General features: G+C 48.7%; 1 protein-coding gene across 1 annotated transcript in view; it reads left to right on the top strand.

Annotated features, from left to right (window-relative positions):
* Positions 1-16997, top strand: part of nup155 (nucleoporin 155) — a 425601-nt gene that overhangs the window by 373301 nt on the left and 35303 nt on the right. Inside the window, exons 30-31 of the mRNA XM_078215282.1 lie at positions 2565-2694; positions 9218-9331. Coding sequence (XP_078071408.1) covers positions 2565-2694; positions 9218-9331 — 244 coding nt within the window. The remainder of the gene's footprint in view (positions 1-2564; positions 2695-9217; positions 9332-16997) is intronic.

Below are 16997 nucleotides of genomic sequence, written 5' to 3'. Positions count from 1 at the left end.
TGGAAGATGGCCACCAATGCATCTACAATTTGTGGAGACACTTCCTTAAGCACGCTGGGATGTAGATTATCAGGCCCTGGGGATTTATCCATCTTCAATCCCATCAATTTTCCCAGCACCATTTCTCTTCTAATATTGATCTCCCTCAGTTCTTCCCTCTCACTAAATCTTGCATTCCCCAACATTTCTGGCATCTGATTTGTGTCCTCTTTTGTGAAGATAGAACCAAAGTATGTATTCAGTTGCTCGGCCATTTCTTTGTCCCCTATTATACATTCCCTCGTTTCTGTCCGTAGGGGACCTCCATTTGTCTTCACCAACCTCTTTCTCTTCACATATCTATAGAAACTCTTGGTGTCAGTCTTTATGTTCACTGCAAGCTTACTTTCGTACTGTATTTTCCCCTTCTTAATCAATCCTTCCCTGGTCCTTCTTGGCTGAATTCTAAACTGCTTCCAATCCTTAGACCATTATTTTTTTTGGCCAATCTGTATGCTTCCTCCTTGGATCGGATACTGTCTCTAATTTCCTTTGTAAGCTATGGATTGGCCCTCTTACCCATTTTGCTTTTGTGCCAGACAGAAATAAACAGTTGCTGCAGTTCCCCCGTGAGTTCCTTGAATGTTTTATCCATCTTTTTATCCATCTTCAATCCCATCAATTTTATCCATGTTTATCCATAAAAAACATCTTTTTCCTTGGTTCTTGGTTTGCCATTGCCTTTCCATTGTCACCCTTTTAAGTACCTCTCCCCAGTCTGTCAAGGCCAAATCACACCTCATAGCTTCATAATTTCCTTTATTAAGATTCAGCACTCTAGTCTCCGAAACAACTACTTCACTCTCCATCTTGATAAAAGATTCTGTCATGAGGTGATGTGATTTGGAAGGTCTGCTGCAGGAGGAATGTATATGGTAAATGGTAGAGCCCTGAGAAATATTAGCGTACAGAGGGATCTAGGTGTGCAGATCCCGTTTCCTGAAGGTGGCAACTCGGATGGACAAGGTGGTCAAGAAGGCGTATGACATGCTGGCCTTCATCGGTCGGGGCGTTGAGTGTAGGAATAGGAAAATCATGTTGCAGCTGTAGAAGACTTTGGTTCGGCCGCATTTGGAGTGTTGTGAACAATTTTGTTGATGCATTGGAAAAGGTGCAGAAGAGATTTACCCAGGACGTTGCCTGGTTTGGAGAATATGGATTATGAAGACAGGTTGAACAAACTTGGATTGTTTTCATTGGAGCATCTGAGGATGAGGGGGGACCTGATAGAGGTTTACAAGATTATGACAGGCTTGGATAGAGTGGATAGTCAGTCTTTTTTCCAGGGTTGAAGGGTCTAATTACTCGGGGGCATAGGTTGAGAGTGAGAGGAGCAAGCTTTTCACACAGAGGATGGTGAATGCCTGGAATGCGTTGCCGGAGGAGGTGCTGGAAGCAGATTCTATAACAACGTTCGAGAGGCATCTGGATAGATACATGAATAGGCAGGGAATAGAGGGATATGGACCACGTAGAGGCAAGAAAATATTCGATTAGAGAGGCATCTGTTGGCACAGACTTGGTGGGCCGAAGGGCCTTCTCCTGTGTGCTGTACTGTTCTTTGTTCTTTATTGATAAAGTAAATGTCAACCAAATGCTTCCTCTTATGGGGCAATCTCAAACCACCGGTCATAGACTCATAGTCATAGAGTCATAGAGGTTTACAGCATGGAAACAAGCCCTTGTGCCCAACTTGTCCATGCCGCCCTTTTTTTAAACCCCTAAGCTAATCCCAATTGCCCGCATTTGGCCCATATCCCTCCATACCCATCTTACTCATGTAACTGTCTAAATGCTTTTTAAAAAACAAAATTACACATGCCTCTACTACTACCTCTGCCAGCTTGTTCCAGACACTCACCATCCTCTGTGTGAAAAACTATAACTCTCCCCAATACCCTACCATTAACTAAGTAAGTCCTGCCCTGGTTTGATCGACCAAAATGTCTCACCTCGCATTTATCTAAATTAAACTCTATCTGCCATTCGTCAGCCCACTGGCCCAATTGATCAAGATCCCGTTGGAATCCTGGATAACCTTCTTCACTGCTAATCATTAATATAAATGACAAATCACAGTGGAAATAGGTATAGGTTGAGAGACGGTAAATTTAAAACTGAGATGAGGAGAAACTACTTTTCGCAGAGGGTAGTGAATTTGTGGAACTCGCTGCCCCATTGCGCGGTGGAGTCTGAATCGTTGAATGGTTTCAAGAAGGAGATGGATATATTCCTAATTTAAAATCTGGGTTGAAGGGATATGGGGAACAGGTGGATTTGAGACCAGGGAGAGATCAGCCATGATCTGATTGAGCCTGCTCCACCATTCAAAGGGCTGAATTTGTCTACTTCTGCTCCTAATTCCTCTGTTCCATATAACTCTGCTTCAGAGCTTTGCTGGAGGTTTATTTAGAGTAATGATCATTCACTGTAGCTGATACTGTACACAGTCACTGTTTTTTCACTGGGATATCTTTAATGTTTTATTTTAGTGTCCTGATTGTAATCTTTTTTTCATACAACAGCACCGAGATCTCACTACAGCAGAGGATCGAGTACATTTCTCGGGCTATCCTCAGTGCAAAAAGCTCCACGGCAACATCCTCACAGGCTGCTGATGGTGAATTTCTACACGAGCTGGAGGAGAAAATGGAGGTGAGACACTGTGTACCAGATTGAATTTCACATTCTGTTTGAGGGAGAGAAGAGTGGGTCTAAGCTAGTATTTTAAACTTAAATAAGGACAATGATGAGCAAATGAAAGCTGAGCCAGCTGAGTGAATTGACAATAGAGATGTAGGGCAAGACATTCAAAGGGATATTTCAGAGAGGTTTTCCTGGGCAGTATTTTTGAAAAATGGACAAAACTAAAAGCTCTATTTGTAATTGTGCGACAGAGACATGGCTGCAAGATGACATAGAATGGGATGGTAATGCCTCTGGGAACAGGGTTGTATGTCTTGATCAGGGGTGAAGGACGGGAGGATGTGACCATAAGTGAGGCATTTAAAGAGACTGAGCTTATCTGGCAAATGGAATACGATGTGGGCAAATGTGAAATGATCAAATTTGGCAGAAAGAATAAAAAAGAAGCTTCAAATGTAAATGGTGAAGGTTTACAGAGCTCTGAGATGCAGAGGGAACTGGTTGTCCTTGTGCATGAATTGCAAAAGGATATGATACAGGAACAGAAAATAATTAGGAAATGGAAGTTTCTTAATGTTCTTGCTATTAATTTTCAAAGAGGTAAGGAGCTGACAAACTTAAAGTACATCACAATACCTAGAAGCAGCTTCAACCCCCTACCTGCCCCCCCCCCCCCCCCCCGCAGCCCCACCCTCCCTCCCCTGCAGCCCCAACCTCCCTCCCGCGGCCCTACCCGCCCCCCCCACAGCCCTAACCCCCCTCCCTCCTGCAGCCCCACCCTCCCTCCTGTGGCCCCACTCTCCCTCCTGTGGCCCCACTCTCCCTACCCAGCAGCCCCACCCAACACCATGCAGCCCAACCCACCACCCCCCGCCCACAGCTCAACCCGTCTCCCCCCCCCCCCCCCCCCCCAACAGCCCCACCCGCCGGCCCCCGCAGCCCTACACCCCCCCCACCCCACAGACCCGCCCGCAGCTCCACCCTCCCTCCCGCGGCCCCACCCAGCAGCCCCGCCTGACCCCCCGCAGCCCCAACCTCCGCCGCCACTCCTCTCCCCCCCCCCCCCCCCCCCCCCCCCCGGCCACGCAGCTCTTCGCCACCCCGCACCCCCCCCCGCAACCCTGCCCACCAGCCACCCGCAGCCCCAACACCCCACGGCCCCACCTCCCCCCACAGCCCCGGCCCCACTCCCCTCGCAGCCCCAAGCCCCCCCCCCCCCCCCCCCCCGGTGGCCCCCTCCCCGTGGCCCCGCTCTCCCCCCGCAGCCCCAACCCCGCTCCCCCCGCAGCCCCAACCCCGCTCCCCGTGGCCCCGCTCCTCCTCCTCCCCCCCCCCCCCCGTGGCCCTGCTCCCCTCCGTGGCCCCGCGCTCCCCCCTGTGTCCCCGCTCCCCCCCCCCCGTGTCCCCGCTCCCCTCCCCCCCCCCCCCCCCCGTTCCCCGCTTCCCCCCCCCCTCCTTCGTGCCCTCCCCCCCCCCCCCCCCCCCCCCCCCCCGCGGCCCCGCTCCCCCCACACCTCCCCAACAAACAAACAGACACAAACAAGAACTATGCAAAATAAAAAATTTAAAAAGTTGACAGCACTGGGAAGCTTGGGGACACCTCCAAGTTAATAGAATCTTCCTGTGAACTATTAATAAAGCGAATGCAATGACATCTCCCTCAGTCTGAGTGAGACTGGCCAGTTCAGATGGGACTCCAAATATGGCAATCAAAGGGCAAGGCTGCAAGCCAACATCTACTGCCCCACTCCTCCCGCTATGGTTAAGAAGGCGTATGGTATACTGGCCTTCATCAATCGAGGAATTGAGTTTAGGAGTCGTGAGATAATGATGCAGCTATATAAGACCCTGGTCAGACCACACTTGGAGTACTGTGCTCAGTTCTGGTCGCCTCATTACAGGAAGGATGTGGAAACCATAGAAAAGGTGCAGAGGAGATTTACAAGGATGTTGCCTGGGTTGGGGAGCATGCCTTATGAGGATAAGTTGAGTGAGCTCGGCCTTTTCTCCTTGGAGTGGTGAAGGGTGAGGGGTGGCCTGATAGAGGTGTATAAGATGTTGAGAGGTATTGATCGAGTGGATAGTCAGAGGCTTTTTCCCAGGGCTGAAATGGTTGCCACAAGAGGACACAGGTTTAAGGTGCTGGGGTGTAGGTACAGAGGAGATGTCAGGGGTAAGTTTTTCACTCAGAGAGTGGTGGGTGCGTGGAATGGGCTGCCAGCAACGATGGTGGAGGCGGATTCAATAGTGTCTTTTAAGAGACTATTAGATAAGTACATGGAACTTCGTAAGATAGAGGGTTATAGGTAAGCCTAGTAATCGCTAAGGTAGGGACATGTTCGGCACAACTTTGTGGGCTGAAGGGCCTGTATTGTGCTGTAGTTTTTCTATGTTTCTATGTCTAGAGCATTGGAGAGAGCGTCACAGAAGGAAGACTAAAAATCAGCCAGCTTCGAGCACGACCAGAACGTGTGGGTATGGTCTGCAGGGGCAAGGGGCAGCATGGTGGCACAGTGATTGGCACAGCTGCCTCATAGCACCAGGGTCCCGCGTTCAATTCCCAGCTTCAGTCACTGTCTCTGCGGAGCCTGCACATTCTCCCCATGTCTGCGTGGGTTTCCTTCGGGTGCTCCAGTTTCCTTCCATAATCTGAAAGATATGTTAGTTAGTTGAATTGGCCATGCTAAATTCTCCCTCAGTGTACCTGAACAAGCACTGGAGTGGATTTTCACAGTAACTTAATTGCAGTGTTAATATCAGCCTACATAGAGTCATAGAGGTTTACAGAATGGAAACAGGCCCTTCGGCCCAACTTGTCCATGCCGCCCTTTTTTTTTAAAACCACTGAGCTATTCCCAATTGCCCAGATTTGGCCCATATCCCTCCATACCCATCTTACCCATGTAACTATCTAAATGCTTTTTAAAAGATAAAATTGTACCCGCCTCTACTACTACCTCTGGCAGCTTGTTCCAGACACTCACCACCCTCTGTGTGAAAAAATTGCCCCTCTGGACACTTTGTATCTCTCCCCTCTCACCGTAAACCTATGCCCTCTCGTTTTAGACTCCCCTACCTTGGGGAAAAGATATTGACTATCCAGCTGATCTGTGCCCCTCATTATTTTATAGACCTCTATACGATCATCCCTCAGCCTCCTACGCTCCAGAGAAAAAAGTCCTAGTCTATCCAGCCTCTCCTTATAACTCAATCCATCAAGTCCCGGTAGCACCCTAGTAAATCTTTTCTGCACTCTTTCTAGTTTAATAATATCCTTTCTATAATAGGGTGACCAGAATTGTACACAGTATTCCAAGTGTGGCCTTACCAATGTCTTGTGCAGGTTACGTGAGGGGGCAAAAACTTGGCAGATGGAATATAATGTCGGGGTGGCCTGATTGAAGTGTACAAGATTATGAGGGACATGGACAGAGTGGATAAGGAGCAGCTGTTCCCCTTAGTTGAAGGGTCAGTCACGAGGGGACATAGGCTCAAGGTGAGGGGCCATGATGTTTCGGGGGGATGTGAGGAAAAACCTTTTTACCCGAGTGTAATGACGGTCTGGAATGTGCTGCCTGGGAGGGTGGTAGAGGCAGGTTGCCTCACATCCTTTAATAACTACCTGGATGAGCACTTGGCACATCATAACATTCAGGGCTATGGGCCAAGTGCTGGCAGATGGGATTCAGGTGTTTCTATGTGTCAAGTGTGGACTCGATGGGCCAAAGGGCCTGTTCTGCGCTGTATGATTCTATGAATCAGTAAAACAGGAAGTGCTGGAAGGATCTGTGGGGACAAAGCGTCAATAGTTCAGGCTGCTGACTACTCATCAGAGTTTTGATGAATTGTCATCAATCTGAAATGTTAACCCTGTTTCTCCACAGATGCTGCCAGATCTGCTTCCTGCATTTTGTTATTGCTGAATTCAGAAGTTGATCTGGAAGGCTGTAGAAGGACTAATCTTCAAGCCCACAGTGACAATGAACAATGCTGGATGCAGAGAAGTGGGAGAGGAGAATTGAAATGACATGACTAGAAATGGACTGACAGCAACACACAATCTGCGTTTAGTTTCCCTGAAGCAGAGGAGAGCGCATTGAGAGAAGCAAATACAATACCCTAAAGTGAAAGGGGGAAATGTCAATCGATTCACCTGAAAGAAGTGTTTGAAACCTTCTCAAACTCTGTCGCCTCTCAGCCAATGACAGCTCCTTTGTATAGTTCTTCATTCCAGCACTTCCTCTTTCTCTGCTGACCTTGCTTGGAAACTTCCATTTCTAACTTTTTCTAGTTATCATAGAAACTGTACAGTGCAGAAAGAGGCCATTTGGCCCATCGAGTCTGCACCGACCACAATCCCACCCAGGCCCTACCCCCATATCCTGACATATTTTACCCGCTAATCCCTCTAACCTACGCATCTCAGGACACTAAGGGGCAATTTTAACATGGCCAATCGACCTAACCTGCACATCTTTGGACTGTGAGAGGAAACCGGAGCACCCGGAGGAAACCCACGCAGACAAGAGGAGAATATAGAACATAGAAAGCCACAGCACAAACAGGCCCTTCGGCCCACAAGTTGCGCCGATCATATCCCTACCTCTAGGCCGATCTATAGCCCTCAATCCCATTAAATCCCATGTACTCATCCAGAAGTCTCTTAAATGACCCCAACGAGTTTGCCTCCACCACCACCGACGTCAGCCGATTCCACTCACCCACCACCCTCTGAGTGAAAAACTTACCCCTGACATCTCCTCTGTACCTACCCCCCAGCACCTTAAACCTGTGTCCTCTCGTAGCAACCATTTCAGCCCTTGGAAATAGCCTCTGAGAGTCTACCCTATCCAGACCTCTCAACATCTTGTAAACCTCTATCAGATCACCTCTCATCCTTCGTCTCTCCAGGGAGAAGAGACCAAGCTCCCTCAATCTATCCTCATAAGGCATGCCCCCCAATCCAGGCAACATCCTTGTAAATCTCCTCTGCACCCTTTCAATGGCTTCAACATCTTTCCTGTAATGAGGTGACCAGAACTGCGCGCAGTACTCCAAGTGGGGTCTAACCAGGGTCCTATAAAGCTGCAGCATTATCTCCCGACTCCTAAACTCAATCCCTCGATTAATGAAGGCCAGTACGCCGTACGCCTTCTTGACCGCATCCTCCACCTGCGAGGCCGATTTAAGAGTCCTATGGACCCGGACCCCAAGGTCCTTCTGATCCTCTACACTGCTAAGAATGGTACCCTTCATATTATACTGCTGCTTCATCCCATTGGATCTGCCAAAATGGATCACCACACACTTATCCGGGTTGAAGTCCATCTGCCACTTCTCCGCCCAGTCTTGCATTCTATCTATGTCTCGCTGCAACTTCTGACATCCCTCCAAACTATCCACAACACCACCTACCTTGGTGTCGTCAGCAAACTTACCAACCCATCCCTCCACTTCCTCATCCAGGTCATTTATGAAAATGACAAACAGCAAGGGTCCCAGAACAGATCCCTGGGGCACTCCACTGGTCACTGACCTCCATGCAGAGAAAGACCCCTCCACAGCCACTCTCTGCCTTCTGCAGGCAAGCCAGTTCTGGATCCACAAGGCAACAGCCCCTTGGATCCCATGCCCTCTCACTTTCTCAAGAAGTCTTGCATGGGGGACCTTATCGAACGCCTTGCTGAAGTCCATATAGACCACATCCACCGCTCTTCCTTCGTCAATGTGTTTGGTCACATTTTCAAAGAACTCAACCAGGCTCGTAAGGCACGACCTGCCCTTGACAAAGCCGTGCTGACTACTTTTGATCATACTAAACTTCTCTAGATGATCATAAATCCTGTCTCTCAGGATCCTCTCCATCAACTTACCAACCACTGAGGTTAGACTCACCGGTCGGTAATTTCCCGGGCTGTCCCTGTTCCCTTTCTTGAATATAGGGACCACATCTGCAATCCTCCAATCCTCCGGAACCTCTCCCGTCTCCATCGACGATGCAAAGATCATCGCCAAAGGCTCCGCAATCTCCTCCCTCGCCTCCCACAGTAACCTGGGGTACATCCCATCCGGTCCCGGCGACTTACCAACCTTGATACCATTCAATAGTTCCAACACATCCTCTTCCTTTATGTCCACATGCTCGATCCTTTCTGTCCACCGCAAACCAGCAGTACAACCACCCAGATCCCTTTCCACCGTGAATACCGAGGTAAAGTATTCATTAAGCACCTCCGCCATTTCTAATGGTTCCGTTAGAATGTGCAAACTCCACACAGACAGTGACCCAAGCCGGGAATCGAACCCAGGTCCCTGGAGCTGTGAAGCAGCAGTGCTAACCACTGTGCTACCATGCCGCCCTAATTTTGATGAAATATTCTCGACTCAACGCATTAACTTTGTTTCTCTCTCCACAGATGATGCCAGAATTGTGGAGTATGTTCAGTGTTTTTGATTTGGATAGGATTTGCAGCATCTGAGTAATTTTAAACATATTCTCTTCGTGCTTTCCCTTCGTTCTTCACCTTGACAGGTGGCTAGGATTCAGCTCCAAATACAGGACACATTGACACGCAATTACTCGCAGCATCCCTCTGTTCAGGAAGCGATCTCCCAACTAGATGCAGAGCTCATGGACATAACCAAGGTAAGAACAAGGAACCTACTTCTGATGGATTAGACCACTTTGTTAAGTGCTGCAACCACAAGTCAGCTTCCATACAATGTTTTGCAAAATTCAGGATATGTATCCAATTCCTCAGTGGCATCACTGTGGCTGCAAACCATTGGATGGCTGATGAATTGAGTTTTTCAGCAGCAAGGTCACTATTCTCTGTGTGTTGGAGAAGGTCATGCCTCACTAACCTGGAGGAGTTTTTTGAAGAAGTGACCAAAATGGTTGACGAGGGAAGGGCCGTGGATGTCGTCTATATGGACTTTAGTAAAGCGTTTGACAAAGTCCCTCATGGTAGGCTGGTGAAAAGGTTGGATCTCATGGGATAAAGGGGGAGGTGGCTAGATGGGTGGAGAACTGGCTTGGTCACAGAAGACAGAGGGTGGTAGTGGAAGGGTCTTTTTCCGGCTGGAGGCCTGTGACTAGTGGTGTTCCGCAGGGCTCTGTATTGGGACCTCTGCTGTTTGTGATTTATATAAATGATCTGGAAGAGGGTGTAACTGGGGTGATCAGTAAGTTTGCGGACGACACAAAATTGGCAGGACTTGCAGATAGTGAGGAGCATTGTCCGAGGCTACAGAAGGATATAGATAGGCTGGAAATTTGGGCAAAGAAATGGCAGATGGAGTTCAATCCTGATAAATGCGAAGTGATGCATTTTGGTAGAAATAATGTAGGGAGGAGCTATACGATAAATGGCAGAACCATAAAGGGTGTAGATACGCAGAGGGACCTGGGTGTGCAAGTCCACAGATCCTTGAAAGTGACGTCACAGGTGGAGAAGGTGGTGAAGAAGGCATATGGCATGCTTGCCTTTATAGGACGGGGCATAGAGTATAAAAGTTGGGGTCTGATGTTGCAGATGTATAGAACGTTGGTTCGGCCGCATCTGGAATACTGCGTCCAGTTCTGGTCACCACACTACCAGAAGGACGTGGAGGCTTTGGAGAGAGTACAGAGGAGGTTTACCAGGATGTTGCCTGGTATGGAGGGGCTTAGTTATGAGGAGAGATTGGGTAAACTGGGGTTGTTCTCCCTGGAAAGACGGAGGATGAGGGGAGACTTAATAGAGGTGTATAAAATTATGAAAGGCATAGATAGGGTGAACGGTGGGAAACATTTCCCCAGGTTGGTGGTGACGTTCACGAGGGGTCATAGGTTCAAGGTGAAGGGGGGGGAGGTTTAACACAGATATCAGAAGGACATATTTTACACAGAGGGTGGTGGGGGCCTGGAATGCGCTGCCAGGCAAGGTGGTGGAGGCGGACACACTGGGAACGTTTAAGACTCATCTAGACAGCCATATGAACGGAGTGGGAATGAAGGGATACAAAAGAATGGTCTAGTTTGGACCAGGGAGCGGCGCGGGCTTGGAGGGCCGAAGGGCCTGTTCCTGTGCTGTATTGTTCTTTGTTTGTTAAGAGTTTATGGATCATCCGTGAGGTGGAGAGTATCGTGGATAGCACGTATAGAGAGGTGATCACACTGCAAGTTCAGACTCCACAGGCAGGAAGGGAAGGCCACTAGGCAGGCAGTGCAGGAATCTCCATTTTGGATACTGTTGAGTGGAATGGCCTTCCAGGAGAAAACAGCAACAGCCAAATCTGTTGATTCTGCTGCAGAGGGGAGGAGTAAAAAATGTGGGAATGCAATAGTTATCGGTGATTCAATTGTAAGGGGAATGGATAGGCGTTTTTGTGGCCGCAAATGAGACTCTAGGGTGGTATGTTGCCTCCCTGGTGCTAGGGTCAACGATATAACAGAGAAGGAGGTGCTGGAAGTCTTAAAGCACATCAAGGTAGATAAATCTCGGGGACCTGATGAAGTGTATCCCAGGGCATTGTGGGAGGCTCGGGAGGAAATTGCGGGTGCCCTCGCAAAAATATTTGAATCATCGATAGTCACAGGTGAGGTTCCTGAAGATTGGAGGGTGGCAAATGTTGTGCCTTTGTTTAGTCACATGAGCAGTCTGGGAATGGAGGGATACAAATGAATGGTCTAGTTGGACCAATGAGTGGCACAGGCTTGGGGGGCCGAAAGGCCTGTTTCCTGTGCTGTATTGTTCTTTGTTCTTAGAAAGGGCTGGTGAGGGGGTGACATTTAGTGAATTACTCCTTTGGAAACACAGCACAGACATGAGAGGCCAAATCGCAACCTCCTGTGCTGTCCCAATTGTGTGACTGTTCTTTTGCCAAGCACGAGAAATCTGGACAGATTTGGTGAATAGGCAAGAACATGGCAGGTGGAACATGCTGTTGAACAATGTTCAATAATTCACTTTGGCGGAAGGAACAGAAGCAGAGAGTATTTCTGAAATGGTCAGAAACTAGAAGGTGTAGATACAAATGGACCTGGTGGTCTTCACCAATAAGTCACTGAATGCTAACAGTGCAAGTGCAGCAGGCAATCAGACTAATGGTCTCGAGACAAAAAATAAGAGCAGAAGGCCATTCGGCCTTTCAAACCTGCTCTGCCACCCATTATGATCATAGAAATCATAGAAACCCTACAGTTCAGAAAGAGGCCATTCGGCCCATCGAGTCTGCACTGACCACAATCCCACCCAGGCCCTACCCCCATATCCCGACATATTTTACCCGCTAATCCCTCTAATCTAGGCATCCCAGGACACTAAGGGGCAATTTTAGCATGGCCAATCAACCTAACCCACACATCTTTGGACTGTGGGAGGAAACCGGAGCACCCGGAGGAAACCCACACAGACACGAGGAGAATGTGCAAACTCCACACAGACAGTGACCCAAGCCGGGAATCGAACCCAGGTCCCTGGAGCTGTGAAGCAGCAGTGCTAACCACTGTGCTACTGGGCCCGCCCAATACCAGTGTGAACATCCTTCCTGCATCTACTCTGTCCAGTCCTGTTAGAATTTTTTCGGTTTAGAAACAGAGAAAAACTACAGCACAAAACAGGCTCTTCGGCCCCACAAGTTGTGCCGAACATATCCCTACCTTTTAGGCATACCTATAACCCTCCATCCTATTCAGTCCCATGTACTCATCCAGGAGTCTCTTAAAAGACCCTATTGAGTTTGCCTCCACCACCACTGACGGCAGCCGATTCCACTCGCCCACCACCCTCTGTGTGAAAAACTTACCCCTAACATCTCCCCTGTACCTACCCCCCAGCATCTTAAACCTGTGTCCTCTCGTAGCAGCCATTTCCACCCTGGGAAAAAGCCTCTGAGAGTTCACTATGCCTCTCAACATCTTATATACCTCTATTACGTCTCCTCTCATCCTACGTCTCTCCGAGGAGAAAAGACCGAGCTCCCTCAGCCTATCCTCATAAGGCATGCCACTCAATCCAGGCAACATCCTTGTAAATCTCCTCTGCAGCCTTTCAATCTTTTCCACATCCTTCCTGTAATGAGGCGACCAGAACTGAGCACAGTACTCCAAGTGGGGTCTGACGAGGGTGTTATATAGCTGCATCATTATCCCCAGACTCCTAACGTCAATCATAGAACATAGAACAGTACAGCACAGAACAGGCCCTTCGGCCCATGATGTTGTGCCGACCGTCATCTGAAACCAAGATCAAGCTATCCCACTCCCTACCATCCTGGTGTGCTCCATGTGCCTATCCAATAACCGCTTAAATGTTCCTAAAGTGTCTGACTCCACTATCACTGCAGGCAGTCCATTCCACACCCCAACCACTCTCTGCGTGAAGAACCTACCTCTGATATCCTTCCTATATCTCCCACCATGAACCCTATAGTTATGCCCCCTTGTAATAGCTCCATCCACCCGAGGAAATAGTCTTTGAACGTTCACTCGATCTATCCCCTTCATCATTTTATAAACCTCTATTAAGTCTCCCCTCAATCTCCTCCGCTCCAGAGAGAACAGCCCCAGCTCCCTCAACCTTTCCTCATAAGACCTACCCTCCAAACCAGGCAGCATCCTGGTAAATCTCCTCTGCACTCTTTCCAGCGCTTCCACATCCTTCTTATAGTGAGGTGACCAGAACTGCACGCAATATTCCAAATGCGGTCTCACCAAGGTCCTGTACAGTTGCAGCATAACCCCACGGCTCTTAAACTCCAACCCCCTGTTAATAAAAGCTAACACACTATATGCCTTCTTCACAGCTCTATCCACTTGAGTGGCAACCTTTAGAGATCTGTGGATATGGACCCCAAGATCTCTCTGTTCCTCCACAGTCTTCAGAACCCTACCTTTGACCCTGTAATCCACATTTAAATTAGTCCTACCAAAATGAATCACCTCACATTTATCAGGGTTAAACTCCATTTGCCATTTTTCAGCCCAGCTTTGCATCCTATCTATGTCTCCTTGCAGCCTACAACAGCCCTCCACCTCATCCACTACTCCACCAATCTTGGTGTCATCAGCAAATTTACTGATCCACCCTTCAGCCCCCTCCTCTAAGTCATTAATAAAAATCACAAAGAGCAGAGGACCAAGCACCGATCCCTGCGGCACTCCGCTAGCAACCTGCCTCCAGTCCGAAAATTTTCCATCCACCACCACCCTCTGTCTTCGATCAGATAGCCAGTTACCTATCCAATCGGCCAACTTTCCCTCTATCCCACACCTCCTTACTTTCATCATAAGCCGACCATGGGGGACCTTATCAAACGCCTTACTAAAATCCATGTATATGACATCAACCGCCCTACCTTCATCAACACACCTAGTTACCTCCTCAAAAAATTCTATCAAATTTGTGAGGCACGATTTGCCCTTCACAAATCCGTGCTGACTATCCCGGATTAATCCGCATCTTTCTAAATGGTCGTAAATCCCATCCCTAAGGACCTTTTCCATCAATTTACCAACCACCGAAGTCAGACTAACCGGTCTATAATTACCAGGGTCATTTCTATTCCCTTTCTTAAACAGAGGAACAACATTTGCCACTCTCCAGTCCTCTGGCACCATCCCCGTGGACTGTGAGGACCCAAAGATCAAAGCCAAAGGCTCTGCAATCTCATCCCTCGCCTCCCAAAGAATCCTAGGATACATTTCATCAGGCCCAGGGGACTTATCAACCTTCAGTTTATTCAAAACTGCCAAGACATCCTCCCTCCGAACATCTATTTCCTCCAGCCTATTAGCCTGTAACACCTTCTCTTCCTGAAAAACATGGCCCCTCTCCTTGGTGAACACTGAAGAAAAGTATTCATTCATCACCTCGCCTATCTCTACTGATTCCATACACAAGTTCCCACCACTGTCCTTGACCGGCCCTAACCTCACCCTGGTCATTCTTTTATTCCTCACATAAGAGTAAAAAGCCTTGGGGTTTTCCTTGATCCGACCCGCCATGGACTTCTCATGCCCCCTCCTAGCTCTCCTCAGCCCCTTTTTCAGCTCATTCCTTGCTAACTTGTAACCCTCAATCGAGCCATCTGAACCTTGTTTCCTCATCCCTACATAAGCTTCCCTCTTCCTTTTCACAAGACATTCCACCTCTTTTGTGAACCACGGTTCCCTCACTCGGCCATTTCCTCCCTGCCTGACAGGGACATACCTATCAAGGACACCCAGTATTTGTTCCTTGAAAAAGTTCCACTTTTCATCAGTGCCTTTCCCTGACAGTTTCTGTTCCCATCTTATGCCCCCTAATTCTTGCCTAATCGCATCATAATTACCTCTCCCCCAATTGTAAGCCTTGCCCTGCCGTCCGGCCCTATCCCTCTCCATTGCAATAACAAAAGACACCGAATTGTGGTCTCTATCTCCAAAGTTCTCTCCCACAACCAAATCTAACACTTGGCCCGGTTCATTTCCCAGTACCAAATCCAATGTGGCCTCACCCCTTGTCGGCCTATCCACATAGTGTGTCAGGAAACCCTCCTGCACACACTGCACAAAAACTGCCCCATCCAAACTATTTGACCTACAAAGGTTCCAATCAATATTTGGAAAGTTAAAGTCCCCCATGACAACTACCCTGTGACCCCCACACGTATCCATAATCTGCTTAGCAATTTCTTCCTCCACATCTCTATTACTATTTGGGGGCCTATAGTAAACTCCTAGCAACGTGACCGCTCCTTTCCTGTTTCTAACTGCAGCCCATATTACCTCAGTGTGCATATCCCCCTCAAAGTGCTTTTCCGCAGCCGTTAAACTATCCTTGATTAACAATGCTACTCCTCCACCTCTTTTACCAGCTTCCCTACACTTACTGAAACATCTATACCCCGGAACGTCCAACAACCATTCCTGTCCTTGTTCTACCCACGTCTCCGTAATGGCCACAACATCGTAGTCCCAAGTAGCAATCCACGCCCCAAGTTCATCCACCTTGTTCCGGATGCTCCTTGCATTGAAGTAGACACACTTCAACCCATCTTCCTGTCTACCGGTACCCACCCTTGACCTTGATACCTTCCCCAATGTCTCACCACCCTCAACACTGACTTCCGGACTACAACTCCTTTTCCCACTCCCCTGACAAATTAGTTTAAATCCCCCTGAAGAGCCGTAGCAAATTTCCCTCCCAGGATATTGGTGCCCCTCTGGTTCAGGTGCACCCCGTCCTGTTTGTAGAGGTCCCACCTTCCCCAGAACGTGTTCCAATTATCCACGTATCTGAAACCCTCCCTCCTGCACCATCCCTGCAACCACATGTTTAAGTGCACTCTCTCCCTGTTCCTCAACTCGCTATCACGTGGCACCGGTAGCGTACCAGAGATGACCACATGTTTTGTCTTTGCTCTCAGCTTCCAGCCGAGCTCCCGAAATTCCTGTTTTAAATCCCCGTCCCTTCTCTTACCTATGTCGTTGGTACCAATGTGTACCATGACTTGTGACTGTTTCCCCTCCCCCTTAAGAATCCGGAAAACACGGTCCGAGACGTCACGGACCCTGGCATCCGGTAGGCAACAAACCATCCTCGAGTCTCTTTTGCTGCCACAGAACCTCCTATCTATCCCTCTAACTAACGAGTCCCCAATAACTATTGCCCTCCCGCTCTCCTCCTTACCCTCCTGAGCCACAGGGACGGACTCAGTGCCGGAGATCCTCTCACTGCGGCTCACCACTGGTATGTCGTCCCCCTCAACCGTATCCAAAGCGGAATACTTATTGCTAAGGGGAACGACCACAGGGGATCCCTGCACCGACTGCTTCTTCCCAGCCCCTCTCACCGTCACCCATCTATTTTCATTCCGCGGAGTAACTGTATCCCTGAAGCTTCTGTCTATGGCCATCTCTGCATCCCTAATGATCCTAAGTTCCTCCAACTCCAGCTCCAGTTCCCTTACACGGTTTTGGAGGAGCTGCAGATGGATGCACTTCTCACAGGTATAATCAGCAGGGACACTGACGTCGTCCCTCACCTCGAACATAGTGCAAGAGGAACATTGCACTGCCTTCACACCCATCCTCTCTAGATACCTTGCCAGTACCAGGTAGAAACAGCAAAAAATGAATTAACTCACCCAAGCCCTGTGAGCCAAAGCCCTACAGCTTTCACTCTGCCTCCTGCTCACTCTGCTGCCCGCTAACGACGCTGCCCGCTCAAAAGTGCGGCCTACTTTTAAACCCTCCAAAAACCTTCCCAGACTCCTGCTGGGCCCACTTCCTGTTTTAAAAAAATAACCTCCGATTTTTTTACACAAATTTAACTTAAAATAAATAA

Source organism: Mustelus asterias, chromosome 6, assembly GCF_964213995.1.
Source record: "Mustelus asterias chromosome 6, sMusAst1.hap1.1, whole genome shotgun sequence".
Lineage (NCBI taxonomy): Eukaryota > Metazoa > Chordata > Chondrichthyes > Carcharhiniformes > Triakidae > Mustelus > Mustelus asterias.
The sequence above is the reverse complement of the archived record's forward strand: the minus strand, read 5'-3'. Positions and strand labels throughout refer to the sequence as shown.